Source organism: Centrocercus urophasianus, unplaced genomic scaffold (assembly GCF_019232065.1).
Source record: "Centrocercus urophasianus isolate 14NV4802_14NV808 unplaced genomic scaffold, USGS_Curo_1.0 seq_17, whole genome shotgun sequence".
Classification (NCBI taxonomy): Eukaryota; Metazoa; Chordata; class Aves; order Galliformes; family Phasianidae; genus Centrocercus; species Centrocercus urophasianus.
Genome location: NW_024884722.1, coordinates 20,455,125 through 20,481,129, shown reverse-complemented (window position 1 = coordinate 20,481,129; position 26,005 = coordinate 20,455,125). Strand labels below are relative to the sequence as shown.

The 26,005-nt window shown below is 36.5% G+C and overlaps 1 protein-coding gene across 7 annotated transcripts in view; it reads right to left on the bottom strand.

Moving 5' to 3' along the window:
* Positions 1–1,408: 1,408 nt before the first annotated feature.
* Positions 1,409–26,005, bottom strand: part of KAT6B (lysine acetyltransferase 6B) — a 92,646-nt gene continuing 68,049 nt past the window's right edge. For all 7 annotated transcript variants that reach the window (XM_042818355.1, XM_042818354.1, XM_042818356.1 and 4 more), the window contains 6 exons: positions 24,177–24,270; positions 10,210–10,441; positions 9,395–9,554; positions 8,522–8,788; positions 7,028–7,328; positions 1,409–5,579 (listed from right to left, as the gene is read on the bottom strand). In XM_042818355.1, coding sequence (XP_042674289.1) covers positions 3,094–5,579; positions 7,028–7,328; positions 8,522–8,788; positions 9,395–9,554; positions 10,210–10,441; positions 24,177–24,270 — 3,540 coding nt within the window. In that variant the 3' untranslated portion in view covers positions 1,409–3,093. The remainder of the gene's footprint in view (positions 5,580–7,027; positions 7,329–8,521; positions 8,789–9,394; positions 9,555–10,209; positions 10,442–24,176; positions 24,271–26,005) is intronic.

Sequence of the window (26,005 nt, the reverse complement as noted above, 5' to 3'; positions counted from 1 at the left end):
ACTAGAAGAAAACTAATTCTCATCTGGAATGGTGCTAGAGCACACAATTGAGATTGATACTCTGATGGGCAGACAATACATAGAACAGCTAGATCTGTCGAGGATGAGAGTTCTTATTAAGAAGAAATTTCAGTGCAGTAATGCAATTTGTAGCTGAATAGTCACTATGGGAAAAGATTCACAAAAGTCATTTGTCCCTCTGAAAGGAATTCGGTTCTCAAAAAGTAGTACTGGAAACTTGCCTGTTGTGCAACACACAATACATCATTCTCCACCCAAATTTTAATCCATGCATTGCAAATACAGAATTTCAGAAATATGCTGGAGTCATGATACTCTGTTTCAGGTTACCACATACGGAAATGGCATGAAGGTCTGTTTGCCTCTTTGCTAACGGCTTGGGAATCTGAAACTCCACAGCAGTAGATAAAAATCCAAGAGTCTTTCATTTACTACAAAAACATGTAAGTAAAACATTGCAAGACACAGTGCTACTTTGATATACAATAATTCAATAAAGATGAGCAGTCCTAGTTATACACAAAGGCTGCACACTGTGTTTTCACCTTTTCTTTCCCCAAGCATAACAAAATGTGACAGTGAATTCATAAGACGAACACACACATAGTCTAAGTACTATGAATTCTCTTTGCCTTCATAAAACAAATGTGAAAAAAGTATTAGTTATATTGTTCTCTCCCATATACCAAGCATTCTTAAAAAAAAAAAAAAAAAGAAGTTATTCCAAATTACCATTACACAGGATACTTCATCTCCCATCCAGATCCACTTTTTAGACTACTGTGCCCACTATATAAAATTGAACAGATTATGTGCCTGGATCTGTAGAATCCATTTCTTGATTTGGAAACACCATACGCTTAAAGGGTTTAACCAAAGACACATTTTCTCTGATTTCTCAGTGTACAGAATCAAACCTGTAAAGCTCTTTTGCAGACTAGAATAGGGAAACAGTGTTCTTCTTGCAGTATCAGAGTGGGGTTGACAGAGATTCAGTGGCAGTGCTCACCTTTTAAAAGCATTTTGAAAAGCACTTAGATTTTTTTTTTTTAATACATTCACACACACTTGATTTAAAAACTTATTGCATTCAGGAGCTCCTTGGGACAGATGCCCTTCTTGATTTTATATGCACCTTCTATTGCTAGATGAGAAGTGTTCATAACTGTGTATGTTGTATGTGCAGGTATATATGCATATACGCAGAACACAGAGGTTCTACACAAGGTTTGTATTTTCTTATAATCCAGCAATGCAGAAAGGAAGAGATTAGTTCTATTACTAAGACACATCCCAAGCATCGTGTTGCCATATACCCTTTCACATACATATTAACACTGTTTATAGGGAGAAAAAAAAAATCATACATTAAATATTGACAACCTTGTAACGTATTAAATACATATTTATTCAATATTTTAATAAGATTATTAAAAAAAATAATCTTAGATACTCTTTATTTTCACAAGGTGTATGCAATTATGATGAGTAACCTACACTTAGGCTCTAACAGCCTAATCCAAACCCCATCAACTTTAATGGGCTTTAGATCAAGCATGTGAAAGCACTGTAACAAACACTGTTTCAGGAAGTAATTCCCATGCAACATCAAACTATGACAAGACACAAGAGGCTAAAAATGGCTCATCATAATTTATTTTATGTTAAAATGTACAGCTGGGGGGTGTTTTTTGCAGTTTGTTTTGTGAGTGTTTCTTTGCAGGTCTTTTTTTTCTTGTTTTTTTTTTGTTTTGTTTTGTTTGTTTGTTTTCTTTTGTTGTTTTAAGTGACTGACTAAAAAGATAACAGATAAATACAAGAGTGTCACTGGGTCCTATTTTTACATGTATCAAGCCTCTTCTGTTCGGCCCTTACAGTCACTCTGTACAGGTACAAAGGCTACAAAAAAGGAAGCAATATAAACAGACACAAATAACTTTTGCCTTTTTACATGCGATCTGTAAGCTTAGTTTGAGCTATTCACACGCTACTGCTCTATTCTTTCCCTTAAAAAATAACTCCAATATTTTATAAAGATAGAAAAATCTACAGATGGAATGAAAATGTAAAGTTAGAGGCATTTCCATAAAATAGCAACTTTACACCAAATTCACTATTTTTTTTTTTTTAAATCCTGCCAAGTATTTGGACATATATGAAAGTGTTTCAAAACTTGACAAATAAACACTGAGATGTTTCAATCAACAAAAACCCAAAACAGTATTTATAAAACAGAAAGCTGCCTTTTTCCCTACCCCAGCCCCAAAGAAACCGGTCACTAAAATGGAAAAGAGTCTCAACTTTACACTAAACATACAGCAATAAAACCTTTTGAACTAACCAAAATGTGAATAGCTTTTGCAGCTTTTTTTTTTATTATTTTTTTTTTTACAAGTTTTATAATTAACAAAAATATAGTTCTGTGTTTTGTTTTTTTGTTTTTTTTTTTACCCTCAAACTAGGGTAACCTAATCAAGGCAAAAAAATTAAGAAATGGCTTACTGTTAAGCACAACACTTGTACAGTACTACAAAATGCACTGTCACTAACAAAGACATTAGCGGCATGCGGAAGTGTCACCTTCAGAAACAAAATAATACAATAAAAGAACTGCTAAAAGGCATTTACACGTGGGGAAAGGAGAAAGAAAAGCTCAAGATTCAGTACTGTCTGATAGTTTTGGAGTCTATTTATCCACATTTTTTAATGGGAGCAGGCACATAAAATGGCTCTGAACCATCAGCTGCTGTGTAATTGCAGTTCATAGAAAGAGTTCTTCCTTTCCAGAGAACTTCAAGCTCAGTGAAATAAACGGAAAAATGGAAAATCACCTAGTCCCCCCCCCAAAAGAAAAGAAACCCCGAAATGATAAAGCAAAACAAACAAACAAAAAGAAGAAAAAAGAAAAAAGAAAAACTTGTATAAGGCTTTCTGCTGCATACAGCTTTTAAATGGTGCCAACAAATGTTTTTGCGTTCACACCAATTGCTGGTTTTGAAATCGTACTCTCCAAAAGATACTTGTGCAGATCAATCCAATACGCCAGTTTGGTAGTTTGTTACTCCAAAGGGCCTACCTTCTCATGTAGGAGCCATTGAGAGACTGTTTAGACATGCCTGTGTTCATGTAGCCATGATGCCCTGGAGGACTGTACATCATGTTACTGTGGGGTGCTGTCTGCATTGGCTGCTGTGCATATGGCTGGGTTCCCATCATCCCCATCTGCATCTGCATAGGGTACTGGGGAGTTTGATTCATATACCCATGATTACTGTGATATCCACTATTCATCATTGGCTGGGACATACTATAACCATTCATAGCATTAAGGGTATTCATATTCATGTTCACTGAATTGACATTATAAGCTGGGGCTGGCATCAAATTTACACTCATGTTCATACCACGCTGCATTGTTAAGGTCCGTGTGGGCCCTTGCATGGCCACAGTTTGTGAAGCACGGCCGTAAATCTGGGGCTGATGGGCAGCTGCAGCAGGTGGCAGAGGTGTAGATTTGGTTCTTACAGAAACGTGACCTTTGCTGGCCATCTGAGTCTGCAGTCTTTGGGTGTGGGATATTCCAATATTCGATGAAGTCATGTTACGCTGCAAAAGGGGAGGTGGCAAATTCATGGGAGGAGGAGTAAGGTTGGGGGGAGGAGTCATGGTAGCCTGTGCTTGTGGTCCTCCAGGAACAGCATGTGGAGACTGAGAAAGCTGAACAAGCCCTGTATTACTTAGGGGGGTGGACAAAGAGGCACTGTTTGCATAGGAAGTTACAGCAGCTGAATGGCTGTAAGGCAAAGAATGATCCATAAGCGTGTTAGTTAACTGCTGCAGTTTGGCAAGGCTGAAGGTGGCCGATGGCTGCGAGTAGTGTCCTGGTCCGAATTCGTTCTGACCCATTCTTTCATATAAGCCAATGTTGGCATTGCCAGCTTCAGGGATTTCAGTTAACTGCATAGGTGGTGTAAAATTAGCGGCCATGCTGCACTGAGATAACTGCTGGTTGCTGCTTGGAGGCCTTTCAACAACACAACCTTGAGGAGATTTCACGTTGCAGGTGGGAGGAGAACTGATGTTTGTTTGCTGCATCATACTACAGCTTCCGTTAATATTAGACATCTGCTGTGTCACTGCACAGCTACTCTGTGTTAGGTTGCTAGATGTAAGGCTACTGTACGAGCAACTATTTTGTGAAGAGTTGTTTCCGCAGATACTACTACCCATTGTAGAGTCATAACTGCTTGGGTTTTCATAGTTTTCTGTTGTGCTCTCAATGCTTCCTAAATCACTAAAGCCACTATCCACAACTTGTTGTGAATGATCAGAAACTGAGGGAACATCCATCATTGGGCTAGTCTCCATGTTCTGTAGAGATGGCACAGAAATGGCACTTTGATCTGGGCTGATCTGAGCATAGTTGTTCTCTAACGGAGCAACATTTGGACTATTAACAGAACGAACTGACTGGCTGGGATGAGAGTGCACAGAGGAAACTGGGCTGCTGTGGTCAGACTGCTGACAATCATCCAACGTGGTCATTTGGGGGCTTTGGTCTGTATGGGCGTAGTTTTGCAAACTTCTACAGGCCTCCTGAGTCTCCGCACAATCCTGAAAGGTATCTTCCTGTTCACTTGCTTCTTGAGTTAGAGACTGTACTGCTTGAACTGTCTCAGAATCAATCTCCATAGTCTCGTTACTCTCTCCCTTGAAATCGGAATGTAATTCTTCACCAGCTTTTTGGTCCTGATTGTTTTCGGTATGATCATCATCAGATTCCGGCACTGGGTCTGAATCTGTAGCTACTTCCTTCTGGTCACTTTCACACTCATCGGCTGCAAGGTCCACACCACAATCCATCAAGTCCTCCTGATTTGAATTACCACTCTGAACATTTACGTCTAAAAAAGACTGCTGCGTTTCCAGCATTTCTTTGAAAGCTTCGGCAGGCAAATCCTCCTTCTCCACTTCTGCTGAACCCATGTGGCTATCATCTTCATCATCTGCATCGTGATCTTCATTGTGAGAAGGTTCTTCATCATCTTCCTCTTCCTCATCATGATCATCCAAGTGCATGGACTCCTCTTTTTGCAGAAAAACCTCTTCTGGTTTATCTTTTTCTGCATCTTTTGTATTGATTTCACTGTCTTCTACATTCCTTTCTTCTTCCCCAGCTTTCACTGCATCATTTTCTTGTTTTTCATAGGGTTCACCAGGTGGATGCAGAGGTTCAGGTTCTCTCTCTTTTTCCTCATCATCCAGCGGTGGTAATACTTCAACAGGCTCTTTAATCTCTTCCTCTGTAACAGCTGGAACTGGACAGGGCTTATCTTCAGCTACTTCCTTTTGTTCTTCCACCAGCATCTGATAGTCAGGCTCCATAGGAGTCTCAGGTGGAGTGTATAAATTGAGCTTAAAGCCAGGTTTTCTTTCTTTGTTTTGCCGCCATTTAGATGGACCGCGCTTAACTCCTTTGGGCCAACCCTGCTTACTCTTTAAAGGTTCAAGATTGTCTTTAGTGCCTTCTTCCAATACAGCTACATCCTCTGTATTATCTTTGGGAGGCAATAAATAGAGACAAAACAAAAGTCTTAGCTTGCACAAAGTACTAAATCAATACTTGCAAACATAAATCCAAAGTAATTTATAAATTCAAAATGCACCAAGAAACTCTAGAACAGGAGTTACAAACAGGTGGTACAAATCCTAACACACTACGAAAAACAAAAGATAATTGAAATTAAGCAACATAGATCACATCAGAACACTAAATTAATCCTCTGACTATAAAAAAATAAACCTTCCCAAACACATTCATTCTTCTCTCTCCCCAGATACTAGAATTCTCATTTGGGAGTGTAAAGGCTTCAGTGATATTCCTCTGCCAGTTTCTGCCTCTCAGTGTAGTGTTATAACACTCTTACAGTCAATTAATGCAATGACATGGTCTGTGGACTAATACACAGTATCAGTCTTGTCTTGCTAATGGAGTACAAACCTGACCACTGGGCTGTAGCTAAAACATCAAATTTGCTTCTATCAGTTTAATTCATTTTCTATCAAGAAGAACAAAAAAGCAGTAATATTCTAATGTACCTGTGGACTGGTTTGTAACAGTATCAACACTCATAAGCATGGCTTTTCTGGTTGAACAAAAGCTGTTTTAAGACAAATCAGTGGATGGTCTCCCAACTAAGGATCACAAAGATTAAGCCTCCCAAGCAATTATTAAGTACTAAAGTACTACCAACTGGTTTCTTAAAGAAAATTTGTAAACCTGAAGATCCAGTAATGTACTCTGGAATTAGAACTTAAGAAAGTAGTTTGAAAGCCAGGAGGTCAGGGAATTAATATACATCTAGAGTAGATCATCAGCAGCTTCACCAGTCATCTATTAGCTTTTCTGCTCCGTGAAATCAAATTAGATAAACAGCTTTGAAGGAACATAGTTAAAATATTCTCTCTGTTCTGTGGGGAAAAACAGGTACTGCTCCCCCAGAAACTGCACACATTGAATTATCAACAATCCTGAATAGAAAGGTATGTATAATTCGAATCTTACTTTTTCTTTATATCCATAACCAAGATACAAGAACAATATTAAACAATATTCAAATGGATACACTTGCTCTGTGGAGCATGTAAGTGCCCTGCTGCAGAAACATAAGTTATTTTTGGCAACATGGCATGGCCTGCAGTATTTCAGATGGAAAACTTTTTTTTCTGAGCAAAAAAGAGATTATATTACTATGAGTCAGGGATAACAAAAAAAAATGTAAACACTATAGAAACAAAGCAAAACAAAAAAACCTGCAGCCATCATTGAATTCTAATAAATAATGTGAGATCACTGGCTTGCAGTACCACCTCTGAGATGAAAGCATAATGAAGAATGTTATCTTCTAAGAAAATGGTAAAACTTTCCTATTTATGACATAAAAAGTTTCCTTTGAAATTCACATGATAAATTCAATTTATTAAGATAAAAACATTTTCAGCTTACCTGTACAATGGTCATCACTCCTGTAGCAATGAATGTCTTTCTCCTCTTTTTTCTGCTCTTCCTCCTCCTGTTTCTGCTGCCCTGACTGATACTCAAAAGCTTTTCTAATCACAGGCTTCAAGTCATCATCTTCCCCATCCATCTCACAGGTAGGCTCCAGCTGTGGCATGGGACGTTCTTCATCTGAGTTATCAAATGGCTCATTCAACACCTCTGTAGTTTCAGAAATAGTCTCTGTTGTAACACTGCTATTAATCCTTCTGCGTTTACGACCTCTTTTCTTTTTCAGTAGGAAAGGTCTCTGAAAAACAATTCCACAAGTATAACTCTTTCTACATTCCTGTGTTTTGTTGACTCAGTGCACAAATAAGTGAGTTCACATCAATCAATTTACTTACTCAAAAAAAGCTTATATTGCATCAACTTCAAATATAGACAACCTACCAGCAAAAGTCTGAAGGATAAACAGTTAAAATAGGTATGAATGCATGCATGGACACAAACCTTTCTGTAAGTGATAAATGAAGACTAGAAGTTTCTTTATATAGTAGTAATTTCTACCTTCTATTTTTGTTGAATAACATTCACAGCAGTACTGCATAAACTGCATTTACAAGTTTTTCCTCTGTAAATTTAGAATTCCCCAACAACATTTACAAAGATCAGACAATTTTTCTTTCTACATTTCTAGCTTCTGATATTTTAGAAATAAATACTTAGGTTTAAAAAAATAAATAAATAAAAGCAAAATAAAATGCACCTGAAGCTTTCTATTGATCTTAGCAGTACATTAAAGAATCACACAGTCAACTGCTATAAAAAAAACTGTCTAACAGTTTTTATTTCTATTGTTGTGCTTTCATTTTTCTCTAGGATTCACAGTTTCTTTGAAGTTTTTCTAAAATTCCCTAGTTCTCAGAGGCACTTAAATACATGTTCCAAGCTAAATGCTTTAAAATTTTGGGGTACCGTAATTCAGTAATTTAAACAAGTCAAAGTTAAATTGCCTGGAAAAGAGAAGAATAAGGGTTTAACTGCATTCTTATTTGAAAAATAAAGTACTCCCTTTACAGACCTTCAATATTAACAAGTTCTAAATACAAACACTACAAGCTGGAGTCCATCTTATTAAGAAAAAAAGTTACGATGTCGAACCAATACCGATCCCAAACAGCAGAGGGCAGTCACCAGTTTAAAAATCAACATGAAATTGTGGTTCTGGTTTGTTGGGGTTTTTTTGTTTGTTTGTTTGCTTTTTGTGTGTTTGTCTCTACATGAGAAAGATTTGTAAGACAGAAAAAAAAACCACCCAAAAGATAAAGAGTAGACTGGTAGAGGGAAAAAATAAATGGAGGAGGGCACTGAGAGCTCTAGTAATACAGAAAAGAACAGTCCAATAAATACCCGAGAACAAAATACGTTGTTACTGTGATCACAATGACTCGACTGAAATCAGAACTGAATGACTTTAATCAGGTCACTGAAGTAACGCACCTTTCTTTTCATGGCCAGCGACTGTGGCTTTGTCAGCCGGGGAGGCGAACTCTGCTGACTCTCATCCCCACCATCCTCCTCGCTGCTCTCCTTAGATTGCTCTGTGGATTGCCCTCGTTCCCCCACCACTGCCACATTTTCTGGAGATCGCAAATATTTATTTTTAGATTGTACTTTTGCAGGTGATTGCCTACTGTTAGATCTTGTGGAGAATATTTCTTGCTCTTCCTTTTCCCAGCAGCTAGCTTGCTCCATCAGACGCTCAGCCTGAAGGGTTGAGGGTTAAAATAATGGGTCACTAAAACAGCATTTACTTAGCCATATCCTTTACATTGTGCTAAAGAGTTACCATAAGTCAACCCTGATTAGCACTGCTGGCTAACCTAGCAACAACATTTCAGCTGAATCATCTACTAGCTCCTTTACAACAGTTAGGATAACAAACCAAAGAAGATTGCATTTCATGGGATATTTAGCACTATTAATGATGCAGCGAATTGATTTAAGTCCTTTAGCACTACATTACATGCCCACTGACATGGATCACTTTGAGCAAGTTCATAACAAAGAATCGATTGACACTGCAGCCCCTGAGCTCTGCACCAAATTTGATCTGATTACATGCTCCTCGACTACCTCAGGAGTGATAAATACAACTTCATAACAACTGCTGCAGGTTTAAAGTTTTCATACACATCCCACAAAATTTACTACATCTTACTCCAAAAAATGCACATTACAATAATACCAGTGTCCTCCATCATTAAATAAAGGTGAAAATTACAAGTATAATTTATTTAAGGCAGCCTATTGCTGAATTTTAGGAGTTGACAAAATCAAAAGAAAACTCAGAAGAAAAGTTGCTGCTATTACCTCCTTTTCTGCTTCTCTCTCTTCTTCAGAAACTGCAGCATTAGAAACTAACAGAGGAGTCCATCTCAAGCTTTCAGGATCTACTTCATTAACACGTGGGTTTGCTTTCAGTTTCTCCATATGACTCGAAATCAGCTTTTCCCTTCTAATAATTACAAATCTACAATTGAATAAATAACATTTTATTTTAGAAAGTTATCATCTAAAACACTCTTCCTACAGTTTAAGTCCTTTTACACAATAACCTGTGAAAATAGATGGGTAAAGAACAAGACCTCAGCTGACATACACAGATGACCCAGACTGCTGACTTATGAGAAAGTGAGGAAGTCACAGTTCATGAAAGGAAAGCTCAGTGCTAAACATTACTAGAGCAGAGAGGAAAGTTAAGTTGTAATAATCAATCACTCTAAATCCATTCAATAGGTTTAGTGAACCTTCAGTCAGTCTGGCAGAGCAGCTTCCACTTTTAATATGACATACAAATAAAACCAGAAAACACTGGGGATCAAGAAATAAGGAGTGAGGAACATGTTAATACTGAATCTAAATATGGCAGCTAAGTGGACAAGAAAGCAATTTATAAATATAGGCCTTCTAACAAAACAGAAATGTACCTCATTTCTTTATTTCTTTCTTAAGAAGTCTTTATGAAGGACTTCATTAAAAAGAAGTCCAGCCTGACTGACTTCCTCAGTAAGGTGGATATTTTAAAGTCAGAATTTAACAGTCATTTATTGTAACAAGTGTTTTGTATGCAGAGAAAGTAAATGTTTTGTCTCATCACTTTAAAAATTTATATAATATTTACTGACCTATCTTCCCTTTTATCTATCATGCTATGCTGCTGCAGAGTTGTGGCAATATCGTGTGGACACATTCCAGTAGCTCGACTCATTCCTTTGATGCTGATTTGTTTTTCATGGTGGCAGTTAAGATATTCTAATATTACACTTTTCCAGTAAGCCAAATAAGAGAGACGACCCAGATCAGATAATGGCTTTTCAGGGGATCCTGCTTGACCCTCTCTTCTAGAAAGTAAATAGCCTAGAATGAAGAGAAATAAAACATCTTAGTGAGAGAACAAAATTGAACATTTAAATTACAGTTTAAAAAATGGTATTAATAGAGAGCTCAGCATAACTGATTACTTCATTAGTAGCTCTTGTAATTAAGGAAATCCTATCCACAGAAGACATTTTTTTCCATTACTACAGCTACATTAAAAAGATTAATTTCTTCTAAGAGATTCAGATAATACATCATGAGAATCGAACAAATCAACAAGCTAACAAGTTTCTGCAGGTCTCATCATACATGTTCTCATTTAGAACTACAGCTGTCTGACTTTTTGAGAAACTTTTACACAACTGAAGCCAAGAATTTTCAGAAGAATCTCAAGAGGAACTGTCATGCATAACACCACTACGGTTTGTTTCCTTCATGAAGCCTCAAGTGACAGAAGTTTTTGATCAAGCACTTGGTTATTATATTTGAGGTGATACGTAATTGACAAACTGAATTACCAGAACTACTTAGAAACAAAAAAAAAACCCAAAAATCTCCCTCAGTTCACATTCAAGAACATTCACATAATTCCAGATCTGATCAGCTATGATAAAATTTGTTTTCCCACATATAACACACAATGCTATTTTATATCCTACATATGTATTAAGTCCTTTAAAACTAATTAAGGAAAAGGAAAAAAATAAAAATAATAAGATGTGTCCTTCCAGTGTAATTCATCCCTCCACAGTAAGATTCCGTGCTGTGCCTTTACAATTGCTACCAAAAACAGGTGCCTTGAAACATGAGGTTTAAAAAATGCTGATTCCATCATAAACCAGGACCATCACACTTACAGAACTGCAGTACTCCCAAGTCACCTGGAAACCACCAGCATACATGATTTTTGCAAATTAATATTCTTCTGAAATACTTTACTTAAAAAGTTGGAACCCTCCTTTAAGAGACTGCTTTAAGACATATGCAGTACATCCATGCCACGTGTGCTGAGCAAATCCTCATGAACTTCTTCCTCACAAAGTTTCTCATAGCCTACTTCAATAAAGAAGTGTGAAATAGTGGCTGTTTTGCTACATATTCTACTATATTCAAATTGTACACAAACATAAATTTAAGTATAAAATGCACACATACAGACATGTATTTTCACTCAGCCTTAAACAAGGGTCTTCACTTTTTTGGGGGGAAAACACACAAGAATTTGGGAAACACAAACACACTGGTCATCGAGATGTAATCTGCAGTGTGAATTAAAATGTTTGAACAGAAAAGCAAACATACCACTACTTTCCAAGTGATGAGCAACAACACAGATAATGAACTAAGCAGTATCATCTTCATATTCACTAGCATGATATACAATGCCTGAGTTTCCAAGAGGAATGCTGTCCCACATTCACCTACTTCTAACATGGCACATAGATGGCTACATAAAGTCTGTCTATATTTGCAAGGTATCACTGGAAACTCAGTAAGTAAATTTATTCTATCTTACAGAATCAGCGCTACCACAGAAAGGCAGCTTTTCTAGTTTAAGAAAAGGAAGGTCGTTTTGAACATCTGAAGTTGTCTCACATTAAAACTCCGTAGTCAGACGATGCATCTTAGTACTGCATGTAACTTGTTGGTAGAAATTTAGATATTCAAAAGAGCAGACTGCATCTTGACTAGTATAAGGAGGAAGAATTATTTTATTTCCAAATGCACAAACGAAGACTTAGACTATGTATTGTCCATTTTGCATAATTTGAGACAAAACTCTATTTGAATCAATTTTGCATCAGCTTGTTCATAACATATAAAATCAAGTTCTATACTAAGATGTCAATTGCCATAGAAAAATCTGCAGAAGTACAAGTAGTGGCAGGAGTTACAACACAGAAAAGAAAAAAAGCAAATCTGGATTTTAAGATAATTCCATAAAGAGAACCTACAATTGACCTCAAGTAACTGTACAATTTAAACTATTAACTTAATATTCAAAAAAATCTCTGATACAGAAAGTGTCTGTAAGCTTCCTCAGCTTCCATTTCGCTCATAAACTAAACCGTTGCAACTACAACTCCTTGGTAAACATTTTAGAAGACTTCATAAGAAACCACTACGAAGAGCTTGGCAATATTAATTAGGCAATTGCAAATAGTTTTAGTACCTTACTCGTATATCCTTGCACATCAGTTTCTTCCAATGGCTGAGGACTCTGAGGTTAGTTCTTAGAGGTCATTTCAACATTTTGTTCTATACTGAAATACTAAAACTTCAAGAGAACAGTAATAACTTAATATTTTTCTCCTACCTTTCTATAATATAACTTATGCTTAATCAAGATGCTCACATTCTATAGTATCAGGACCATAGATGTGAGCTAACAGTCTTACTTGCACCTGAGAAATGCTGAATAAGTTTCTTTTTTAAGATTCTGTGATTTGAATATCTATTAAACTTACCAAAGAGATACCAAATAATTGATCTAAGTTTCAGATACATTTAAAAAACCAGTGGTCTTGATAGCTCATGTATCTATCCTGAAGCATCTGAAATGAACACAATATGCCCCTGCTAAACATATACTCCCAGTGTCATTATGTCTACCTAACCTTAATAATGGAAAGCCTCAAAGTGAAAACCTGAAGGAATTCTCAAACTATGACCCCTGATTTGAGATTATGAACAATGGCAAAATTCAGAGGACAAAATATAGCTCTTCTTCATCCCCAAGAGTAAAACTGTATGCTACAAAAAGATAAGAACTTAAAAAATTTAAGACCTAACCTAGGAGAACAAAGAGCTGTCTGTCTCATCATCTGAGCACAGAAGTGATGCTACTGCAAATTTAAAAAGACAAAATACCATTAAAGATTTTTATTTCCTATCTATCTCCAGCTTTCAGAGTGAAGCAACATGCCACATGCTATTAGAACCTTTTAATTTCTGTCATGCAAACCTCTGCTGAGTCACTAAGATTTTATCTTCCTCAACATTTTAAACAATTAAAAAAAAAAAAAAAAAATCAAGCTGAGAAAGGGAAAATTAGTGCAGGATGCATATATTTTAAGCCTTCATCACAGATGTAGGAGATAGTCAGACATTAAAACATATAAATGAAGAAATTAACCTGAGTAGTTATCTTGTACTTTCAATCTGCTGCATTTTTAGTATGTAACTCCCCTGAAATAAATAGCTACAGCAAAGTTCGCAGAACGCTTATGCAAAAACAGTAACATTAATACAACTGTGCACACCTCCAAAAACCTTAGTTATCTACTGCTTCCTTCATTACACTCAGTCTGGTTTCTTGAAACAGGTAAAACTGTGAGATTGAAGGTTCAACTGCCAGTACCCTGCTCTGACAGTAGCCAACAGAAAAAAACAACCACAGAACAGACCAACCATCTTGTGAAGTTCATAAACAATTAGCTTGGATTTCACTGAACAAAAAGAACCCATCAGATCTGTTTCAACTCCTTGCTTCTTAACACCTCCTCAGTGCTTGCTAAGATTTGTTAAGTACAAATGCTTTTGCAAACAGCAGAGTCCATTCCTTTTCTCCATGCACTGCATTTATCTACGGGATTACTAGTACTGTTCTTCAATGCACTTTCTACTAATTTGCACAATACTGATGTGAGGTGAACTGACTCATATCTCCCTTTCTCAAAACTTGGGGTCAGATCATCTGCCTTTCAGTCCTACGGCACTGAAGCATGCAGCTTTAGGTGCACTTCAAGTTTATTTGTATCAGCTTTTTACACAAGTAGATTGTGATAGAACAAGGGGGAATGGTTTTAAACTAAAAGAAGGGAGACTTAGATTTGATGTCAGGGGGATGTTTTTTACTGAGAGATTGGTGAGGTGCTGGAACAGGCTGCCAAGAGAAGTTGTGGAAATACGAGTATCTAAAATGAAGATACTCTTCAAAACAGTATTTGAAGTTATCCTTAGAGACTTCCTTTTATCTTACAGAAACCAAACAATTGGTTTTAAATTTATACGAAGCTGAGGATAGGTTCAAAAGGATAGTTGGAAAAATCGTAACAGACAGGACAGTTCAGTTAGGTCAGCTCAGCATTCCTTGTACAGAGGAGTGACCAAAAGTAGAAGGCAGATATGGGTAAGGTGAAAGTGTGAGCTTATTAAGACTTATGATCACTAAAACTGTAACTCACGTTACCATTTTCTCCATAGCTATTGTGTGCTTCTGGACAGTTCTTATCTATGTCAATGGAAGGTCAAGGATAGAGGACCTTAAATAGGTGTCAGTAGTCTCTTTGAAAGCGCTTTTAAGGCAGCTTCAAAGGACTCCAACCCCAAGATCCACACAAACATTACAAGAAAGAAAAGACTAGATGTAACTTGAGATGCTCAGATCATGGAACAACTTGCTATATTCTCTTTTCTTCTTTGTACGACTGAAGAAAAGCCTTCTTCATAAACAGAGTAAGCCAAAGATTCTCTCATTATTGTTACAAGAAATAATGCCAGCTCTTATTCCTTTCCATATCCCCAAGTAAGCTCTACACAGGGGGCCCAAAACCTTTAGATCCTTTATAGAAAGCTTCACAGAAGAGGTTAGGGCTAAACAAATTCCCTTCATGAAGTGAAGGAAAGGTAAAGATGACTGCATTACAGTCAGACCAACAAAAGGCATCCTTTGAGCAAACTAATTAGCTAACACTTATTTTATCTGAGCCAGATGCCAGTAAACCCCTTGAGTGAAGGTTCTGTTTACGAAGTAGACTACTTACAAGTGGAATGAAAGCAGGAACAAGAGAAAAGAAACTGAAGTACCCTTAAAGGAGAGGCTTGCATGCGTAGAGGGCATCAGTCCTGACCATAAATTTGATGAATAAATTTGCCAGTGACTGAATCATTTTATAAGATAATTAACATGACCAGAGTGTTCTCAATTTTAAATACAATATTTTACTAAATCACTCAATCATTTAAATTTACATCTTAAAATTAACTAATAAGTGATACCAACACTAAGCAGTTTCTGCAACTGTAAAACGAATATCTTTTAAAAATTGCCATTACCTTCATAAATACTACTAAAGAAATAAAGCAAGCTTGCTCATTTGAAAAATCTGTATGATTGCCATTTTATAGGATCTACATACTCATAGAATAAGATTCCAACGGACAAGACAGGAAGACTGACTGTAGGACTGCCTACGCCTAACCTAACAAATAAACTGAACATACCCACAACCTTTCCAAGGCCCTGAGGCCAAAAAGTCAGACAGCAAGCATGCCTTTCATATCCAACTCACCAGAAGAGAGCAAATGTCTTATCTAGCTGTTAACGTTACTCTCCTAGACTTTTTCCAAGCTCAGGAAAATTGCTGCCACTTGGAGAGCGACTGATATCTAAGAACTGTACCAGAGATAGTTTTAGCAATTTTAGAGCAAATAACCAAGATTCTGAGCCCACAGTCTCTTCCTATCAATCTTTTACTCCTACCTGCAAGAGAGGGCTTTGTAATACTGAAGAGCATAAGCAAAAAAATAAAATGGGGAGTCAGAACTGAAAAGCTAAAAGACACACCTTGATAAAGAAACACATCACTACAAATGCTGTTTTCGCTAAGCTAAGCGGTCATGACACCAACACTCTTTAAAGTAAAAGATAACTGCATTTTTGTCTTACACAGGCTGCAAAATCATCATTGCTGTTCGTTACACTAAAGCACATTGTAGAGCAAGAAATTAACCAAGTAAGATTTTGAAAAAAGATCCAGCAGATAAAGGAGGTTGTTACAGAAACAAACCACGATACTTCAGCCAGTAGATACAGAAATTGTGATTTAAAAAGCATATATTATCAACCAAATGAAAAAATCAATTTATAACAGTGGACATCAAAAAGCTAAGCTCAAGACATGGCAATCTTCTAAACATCTACTGTTACTCAAAACAGCAGTAAGCAAAAAAGTCATTTTTTTTTTTTTACAAGCAAGTAGAAACGCCTGATAAGTAATGGCATGAGCAATGGAAGACATCTGTTAAGAAAGCCACAAGGTTATCTCATTGAGCTGAGACATCTTGCTGTGATGTTAGAGGTGCCTCAATAAATGGAGCAACAAGCTACACATCTCAAACAAATACCTGCTTTGTCCATTGACTTGCTGTAGTAGAACACCTCTATGCAGTCAAAAGCAGAAATTTTTGACCATTGAAGATGCAATAACTTAATTAAAATCTGTTTTCAATCACCAATCTCAAGCAGACAGCTTCTCCTGTTTACTCATGCCCTATAAGCACAGCTTTGTTCAACAGAAATTTGTTTTTATTGCTACTATGTTTCACCTTGCCTTTTCGGTGCTTTAAATTCCAGCTGAAATAAAGATGGTCTTCAGTTAGAACACTCTCAGCTTTTTTTATGTGAAGTGACATGCCCGATTTCTTTTGCAGCTCTGATAAATGCACAGCGTCTTGAAGCTATATAAAAGTGATGCCAAGAAATCCCAAGAGGATGATTTTCTTGGAATAATCTTAGGTCAACAAAGCTTGATTCAAAATCCATCTTTATTCCACCCTCATCTAAATCTCAGCTTGACAGAATGTTCTTTATTAGTTATTTAGGAGAGGCCAAACTCATGCCTTGAGGTCAGCAACATAATCAATTGTCAAGAAAAGAACATAAAATAAGCAGCAGCATTCAAGCTCCCTCACAAATTTACAGCTCTCACAGACCTTCAGCCCCCTTTTAAAGGAAAAGAGGGAAAAAGGCACATAGCTCTGCCTTTCATTCGGCCACAATACACCTGTAAACAAAAATCAACAAAAACAGCCATAAGATTGACACCGTACTCTGTATTGCAACACACAAGCAAGTTAGTAATTTAAAAATAAAAAAAAGAGAGAGATTCAATATTGGTCATCACAGAAAATAGCAGACTCGCCTGTTTTATTCAAATTGTTACTTTAGAAGTGCTGATTTCTTAAGTGTAGTTTAAGTATGCATTTTTGCAGAGAGGTCCATAAGAAAAAAAAAAATCCTGTTCCTCTCTACCCTCAACCTTTCCTTCTCAGTCTGTGCTGCTGTTTGCCATACCCTCAACAGTACTGAAACAGTTCAGGATTGTACTGTGTGAAAGGGAACATCAAAATGCTCCCGGTTATCAGATAAATGATTTCACTTCATTCCCCATCTATGTTCTAATCACAGAGCATAGCAAAGTGTAAACGTATACAGTTATTTTTTTTCCCCCAAGGCAGATTTATTTATAGACTGCATTTCTGCTGTATTTCAATATTTGTTACAGAGAGCTGTAAAACACCTTCATATCAAATTTTGGAAACGAATACTGACATCTGTCTATGGAAGGAGTTTATCCATCCTCATTTTTCACATTATTTCTACTTCATATTTCGTTAAAGTAATTAGAAATTAAAAAACAAAACAAAATTACACAAACTGGTGGTTTGGTTTTTTCCCCTCCAAATATTACTTTTGGCCAGTGCACTACTTCCTATGACCAGATCAAGGGGTTTAGATTATTGATTCTATATTCACACTTATAAAAAGAGTAGAAACTAGCTCTAAGCAGCACACAGGCCTTAGAAGTGGTTCCAAACAGGTCCATCAGCATACTACAACTTAAATACCATACACACGGATATCTTAACTCCAGTAACAGCCATGTTCCATTACAGAATCCATCTCAACTTTTTTTCTGCTTTACTTCCCAGAAGTTAATTTATAAGTAAGTATAAACAACTTACTTAGTTAATTCAAGGCCTCATTACCAACTGAGCACTGAGTTTTCTCTGTTACCCCCTCAACCTGCTACTATAAGATTAGCCTACATAGCTCATTAAAACAAACACCACTAGCTAGAGATATACAGAAAACATACGTGAACAGATCATAATGCAGAATAAAACAATACCTGCCATTTAGAACACCTGTTAATAGTCCTGCACAGATTATTTTTAAGCATACTCAAAAGAAGAAACAACACCATTTCCATACCATGGTAACTTCTCTATTTTGTCTCATTCCAGTTTCCTAGTGAAAAATGAAAACTCACTTGGAAGGGACTTTTTTTTTTTTTTTTTTTTGTCCTATTCACTAGCCTATTTATTTTCTAATCCGTCCCCTAATTTTCAATGAAAGCATATAGGATCAGTAAACAATCTGGGTTTAACAAGAATCTTCAAGGACATCTGTCCTTCCTCTTCACTTTATTTTAGCCCAGAATATTTTTTTGATTCAGTACATACATAAAAAAGCCCTCAAACCATTGAATGTTCACAAACGATTGCAGGAATTCACAGTAGAGAAGATAGGACCAGAAGAGAGATCAAAGAAATAGGCTGTAGGTTCCAGATCTACAGCCAAGTTCTTCAAAGCTGTCAGTGACAGATGAATCCACCACCACAACAAATCTCATACACAGCCTTTTGCTTAGTTACCTCCTAGTGAGAAGCAGTATAGCCTAATGAATGTTGACAGAAATCTAAGTGGCTTTGAGCCAAAGAGCAGACCTCTCCCTCACAGTTAACAATGTACAAACAAGAGTTACGGTACCAACCTCTTTTATGAATTGTTCTGATGCTTGCTTGTGAAAAGCATTTAAGAAAATAGACATAATTACTTTCTTTACATTAAGAGATTATTTTCTCTTTATTTGTTGCACCAAATTTTTGTTCCTCTCCTACTTTGGAAATGTGCCTTGCTTAGTGATATGCATTAACTGCTGTACAAGTGCTGCTGTTGTTGGTACTCTGTTGCTTCTGCAAATGAGGACTTCAGATTTACTCAACTATTTGAAAGAAGCAAGAACAAAATTACTTGACCAAGAAAGAGATATCAGATACAGGGAAATGAGCAAACAAGGACATTAATACTTTCCTCGTACAAGAAGAGAACTCCTCAAGTCATATAAAATATACGGAGTGTTTTTTGTTGCTGTTAATTTTTCTTCTCTTTCATCACTAGCCATATTTCCAGAACAGAAGCAGTAGCTAGCTTGAACTAATGAAAAAAACAGCTCTATTTAAAGGTATTACAGTTGTATGCAGTAAGTGGTACAAAAGGTTGAAGAGTCAGCACCTATATTCCCAAATATACAGAAAAACAAAACAGAAAACACACACAAAACAAAGAATTCAAACAGAATCCCAGAAACATTTAAACAAGTTTCTTTCGTCACACAAAAATAATCACTTCACAAGGAACAGATAAACAATGAAAAGAGAAGGAATTCTGATGGGGAAGAAGAAACTGGTACAAATCAGTTGGACCAGAAACACCCCCAGAATAAATAACAAAAGACTATCATGGACTTTGCCCCTGGGCATTGAACCCAATCATTACCGAGATGCAAACAAACTGGCAATGTGCTATCTAGCAAAGGTTTAACCTCGTATTGTTGCATGCATTTGTTTTTCTCCTCCAACTGATCCTGTAGTAAACGCACTGGGACCTCCAGCACGGAATTCGTAATCTAGCAAACAAAATGAAGGACCTATCACGGGATGACTTTTGTTAAGAAGCATCCATTCAAAGAGTGCTTTGAACTTACAGAATAAAAACTCCATTAAACAACTATGAGATACTGCAGTATACTGTTCTAGCAATACAGAACACTTTCTATTAGATACGGAAAATAAAGAAATAGTAAGATTTTTTTGTATTGAAGCTAAATGTAGAGAAACAACAAGTATATGAAGGATTTTAGACTGTTGAGATATCGAGACAAGTAAGCAAAGAAAAACCACCTTGAAAGGAGAAGCTGCTGAAATAAAAGAAATGTCCAAGGAGGGGCGCAGCCACAAGATAGGAGCTTCAGTGCCTGCACTGTCAAAACTTGAACAGTAACACAGGCTGAACTTCTGCAAGACAAAGACTCACATATATATACATAATTCCCATGATAGGAACAATAGCTTTGTGGTGTCATACACAGATACAAAGTAGGAAAAAAAAAATCCAGATGGGGATCTTATACAATAGAAGCCTGCTGTTTGGTTTACTTCTGGATCAACTTAAGTTCTAGGCAAGTTCTAGCTTAATTTATAGCATGTACAGAAGATTCATGTGGAAGTCCATACAAAATTTTGGTGGAACACTGCAATTACAATTCAGTCAGCCTTACAGAATACAAAAAAGATTAAGTGGAAACAAAATAAGTTACTGTCTTATAAAAAAAGGAAGGTATTAAATATACTAAGTAAATTAAGGTTCCTCATTTCAAAAATCTGGCTGTTAGAACACTTAATAAAGCATACACAGTGGAAATAAAATCATGACCTCATGAAAACAACTTTGTCTTCAAATGAGACATGTTTCTAGAAAAAATGAAACAGGTCAAACTAGTTTTATCTTACAGTAAAGAGAATATCAAATCTGCAGTACTACAAATCAATAGCTTAATTATTTGAGCAATTCAGTTGCTTTTTTCTGGTTTTGTTTGTTACTCCCCAGCTTCTAAAAACCCAGACAGAAAGTTCTTATCATAGTCAAAACAACTTCCCTTCAAGCAGAAAGGTCTTGTCATGCTTTAAAAACAGAACATACATAAATGCATAGATTGCATTTTTAAAAAAATTATACTAAAATATAGATGGAAAGCCATACATTGAGTTTTGCTGAAGGCTATCAGGGTAGACAACTCAGATTTTTACAGCATATTTCCTTTACACAATGTACTCTTTTTAAATTGTTCTTTTCCCCTGCAAGATGTGACAGACAGACCTTAAAAAAGTTTTATGTTCGTGTATAGAGTAAAAAAACAATAGCATTATCTCAGTTTCTATTTGAAATACAGATTAGTTAAAATGCAGTTAGCAAAAAAATTCATGAAGTTGAAAAACTGAGTGGCAGACAACAAATATCTGCTTCTTTTTGCAAAACAGAATAATTGATTTTCCCTCTCAAGTAACAGGAGGACCACACTGACTCATCTGTAAAGATGAGATTAGTTCAAGACAAAAGAAAAGCATCACAAACTGAACAAATTCATTTCACTTACCAAAAAAGTAGGCAATTTTGTACTACAAACTACATTTTCAGCAGATTGCTGACAAAGCAGAAGCTATGTAGTGGTTTAAGGCTGTGCTCTTCCCAGCCTTTCCAACTGTCAAGTGTCTAGACAAATAAGAAGTAATGCAAGCAGTCAACTGCCTGCACAAAGGATTTAAGATCTTTCCCTCTGTGGTTTGTAAATGTCATTTTCTGAACATTACTCGCTCAACAGTTAGGCCTTTTTTTCACTTCAGTTCATGAACAGTTTTAGTCACTGTTATTAAAAAAGTCAACAAGTTTCAGTGACTGCCTCAAAGAACTCAAAACAAGCATGATAAGTGGAGATTTAACACTCAGAGCATAAAATCATCTTCTGGTAAATTTGTGAAAATATGACAGTCTCAATAAGTTTACTGACAATATTTTTAACTATTTTAAACATGATTTGTGCAAATTTCAAATGACAACTGGGCTTCAGCAATATCCCAAATTCTCAGCCTTGTTAGAGTGATTAATTGCAGTATGGTAGAATTGGGCAGAAAGGACAAAGTACAAAAGACAGCAGTCAAACATCAGCTACAAAGAAGAGAGGGAAGCACAAATAAAATCCCAGGGGGGAAAAAATTATTTATTTGGTGCGATTTTTATTTTTGTGGAGGTGTATTTTGGGCTGACTAATCTGGATGAAGCAATGGTTTCCCCATCTAATGACATTTAGCCTCCAACCTGCAAAAGGATATAAATACAACTGAAGAAAACAAGATTTGCATCTTCTTTATACCTAGGAATAAACAGCCACTAGCAGTTCTCTCATGTATGTCCCATTTATTTTGGACCCCATTCTCGCTAGAGAGACAAACTTCTTCAGTCACCTTTCAGTCCTTCATTCTATAGGAAAATGGAACGGTCTGCTTTCTAGTCTTTTAAGGGAGCCCCTTGTCTAGAAAAGGAATGAAAGGCACTGTGGAGAAGTGCTGAAGAACTGACTGCTTGCTCACATATGTTTAGTCTCTTAGCCACAGCAGAAGCCAATACTGTTCTCTGGACTGTGCCCAGCAGGTATTCAGCTGTAGCTTGTACCTGTGATGTGATCATGCCTGCAAAGAGGAAAGGCATAAAGATAGCACCAGGAAGGTTCAAGCTAACAGTACCATTATGTGACACTGAAAATCACCACAGGAATACTAACGATTCAAATAATCTGATGTGTCTTCAGGTTTTACAGAAGGTAAAACCTGTAGGGGCAACAGAACACACTACCAATTTTTACAGATGAAGCAGCACACGGCACAATAACATAAAAAGTAAAGATCCAGAAGGATGCAGCATATTCAAATACAGAACTGTGGAACCCACAGGTTTCATAGCTGTACCATTAGCTTTGTAGACATGAAACTCTAGTGCTATGTCAGCATTCAAGCAGAGAAATGTTTGCTGAAAGTGGTGGCTTTTTGTTTTTAATTTTTATTTTCGGAAGGGCACCACAGTAGAAAAAAATCAAAAAGCCTAGAAGTACTTACCAGTTTGCCTAGTATCTCTATCTCATTTTGCAAGACATGCTAATCCTCAGGTAAGGGTCAATTTCTAAGTAACAAGTTTAAACTCACACTTTGCAGCTCTGGAATACACGGTATTTCTCACCATCTCTGCAAAAACAGTGCAGAATGCACACGATACAACAGCTGCTGCGTTCCACACCAGTGATGGCTGCATTTCAATGGTGGATTAAGTGGTCCAAGACCAGCCTTACCCAACTCACAAGGGTACGGTGAAGACTGTTTAAAAAGCCATGGAATTAAGAATCATACTAAGTATCTTCATTAACACTAGCATAGTCAAGCTGGGTAGAATACTTAAGACCCAGAACTTGAAAACTACAGTTAGAAATTATCCTCTGTCCTGCTGTTATACTGCAATGTATTTTAATTTGCATTTTATTGTTCTAGCACACACCTTTTGGGCAGGAATCTTATTTTCTTAAATTTTTCTGTTGTCACATAATCCTACGGTGCCTTAAAAAATCCTAAACAATGGTGAAAACCAGATTCACCACTCTTCTCACTACATACAGAATACATCATCCTCCCTTTAAATTACAATAGGAAGTTGTAATCAGTAGCATTGAGGACATTTAGCTGAGAAGATTCCTTAGACAATTTTGTTTAGAGTTTCATTGCTGCTTTAAGATTAGAGGGATAACAAATCTATATTTCAACAACTGTTCCTCAAACTTTCAAACTGATCAAAAAACACAGCAAAACAAAGCTGCAGAACACCTATGAACACCTAAACTTCTTTCTACTTCCACTAAGAAATACTGTATTTTAAGACAGAAACCAAAACACATTCCTTCTATGTAGCAATTCTTCAGCTGAAACAGTTCTCTTAGCTAAAGAACATAAAAACCAGAAATATTAAAATGTAGAAAATGCTTTGGACTAACATCTTCTTAAGCTTTAATCACAAATAATTACCTCTTCTTCTACTAATGAGCAAGGCAAAATGGAAAGTAATTTAGACAATTCATTCAGGGTAATAGCTTTGTGAGCTAATATTACTGCTGAGACATCCATTCTCAATCTCCCGGAGTACAATAACAAAGCAGCACTAAGTTTTTCACTTCAGGGAGCTTTCCTATCCTATGCAAATATAAACACAAATCACATTATCTATTGATAAAAACAACAAAGCATGTTAAATAAAGTTTTACATATTACAGTTTCTTACAACAATCAACAGCTCCCTGGATCACAAATGTAAATAAAACACTTCACTTACTGAAATCAATGAGAAACCTTCCAAATCCTTGCCTTTGGTATTGGGGCATGATCATTATGCAGGAGACATTGTACTTCTGCTGGCAAAGCTTTTCCTGAGGGAAGGAGAAACAGATCAAGTATGTCAAAGCACTGCTGAAGTGGGCAATTGCCTGCACCTGCCACTATCCTTTCAAAATATCCCAATAAGGTGAACAGATGCTTGAGGTCAGTACCAAAGTCGAGAAATTCAATGTTAATATTTAATTATAAGAAGGAAGTATCAATCAAACATACCCTTCAAAATATTTATTTTTACTGGTTAGCTACTCAGCACCTTGAAAATTAGATACGTCGTCTAAACAGCATAATGAAGGTTAAGCACTGTAAAGGAGGAGGATGGGGAAGAGGAAAATATTTTCATGCATCACTGACCTCTCTCTCAAGGATATAAAAGGGGAAAATAATATCCATATGCAGGGCGAAGTTATATTTCCTGCAATGACTACACTAACTGCTTGCTGGTTTCCATCTTTTTGTTGTCTTTGAGTGAAAAGTGGCAAGGAACACACCCTATTATCCACAGAACCAAGCTGTACTAACTTTTTCAGAGCTAAAAGCTTCTCACCTGAACCCAAATGAAGGCAGAATGCTCAAAATTCAAAGCTCTTTCAGACAAAATGAAGTCACATGACATTAAGACAATGCAGGCAAGTATTACACCAACTGCTAAACACAATGGAAGGAAGAATTATAACCAGGAAGCTCTTCTAACAATATAGTTTTTAGGTTTTATGTTCTTTAGACTCTATTGATTAAGAGTCTTAAATCTTTGTTGCCTTTAAGAGATTACAGAGAAAACAAGAAATCAGCACTTAGTAGCTTTAGGGAAGACCAATTCAAGACAATGAGATACAAGGAATTGGGGCAAGCACACAGATAGCTCAAAATACCACCTATTATTTCAGCCTCCACACAAAAGATGACACCAGATAAGTGATCACACTGACAAAACCACATTCCAGCAATGTTGGTTTCCAAACATTTCTTCAGGTGTGAAATCGGATACAAATGCTTTATTTTAGAAGCTTTCTTATTTTCTGAACATGAACAGAACATTCTAACATGAATCTGAAAGTATTATTTTCTCTGAACAAGCTTATAAACTCTGTTCAGGATCCTAAACTCTCAAGACTGTTGATAGTACTAAGAACACATCCAGCCAATACATTTGGACTCAGGGAAGAAAAGCAGCACTGTTTTTCCCAGCAGGTACACACACACAAACACATGCTTTAAGAAGAAGAGGGGGCACATGCAAATGATTTCAGTATTGAAGAGGAAATCAAGATGGCAGAGTTTTGTCTTGAATTATGGTAGCAAAAACATTTGCAGTCACCAAAACCAACAAATGAACCAATGAACCTTCTACAAAGGTAGAGCTGGAGAACAAAATGCATTCTTGCTGAATGTTTGAAGAAATATCAGGAGAGATTCATCTGGACATATGCCGTATCTATGCCTACTAGGAAATATCTTACAGTATCAGAGTTGACTTGTTTGGATGTCACAAGAGCGTACAGCTAACATAAGAGAGTACACTAGAAATTGTTACTTCAATCAGCAATTTTGAAAAACAGCAAAACATCCCAAGAGATAACTACACAGCATGCAGGTACTCTGATGCAATTTTTACACTTCTTAAAAAAAAAAATTCAATCTATTCTTAAAGAAAGTAAACAATACACTGAGAGTGGTGGTGATACTAGAGACAAGAAGTACGGGTTTTCTAACTATATACCAAGTAATCAAATTTCTTACAGTCAGATTGTCAATTAGATGCTTTCCTTG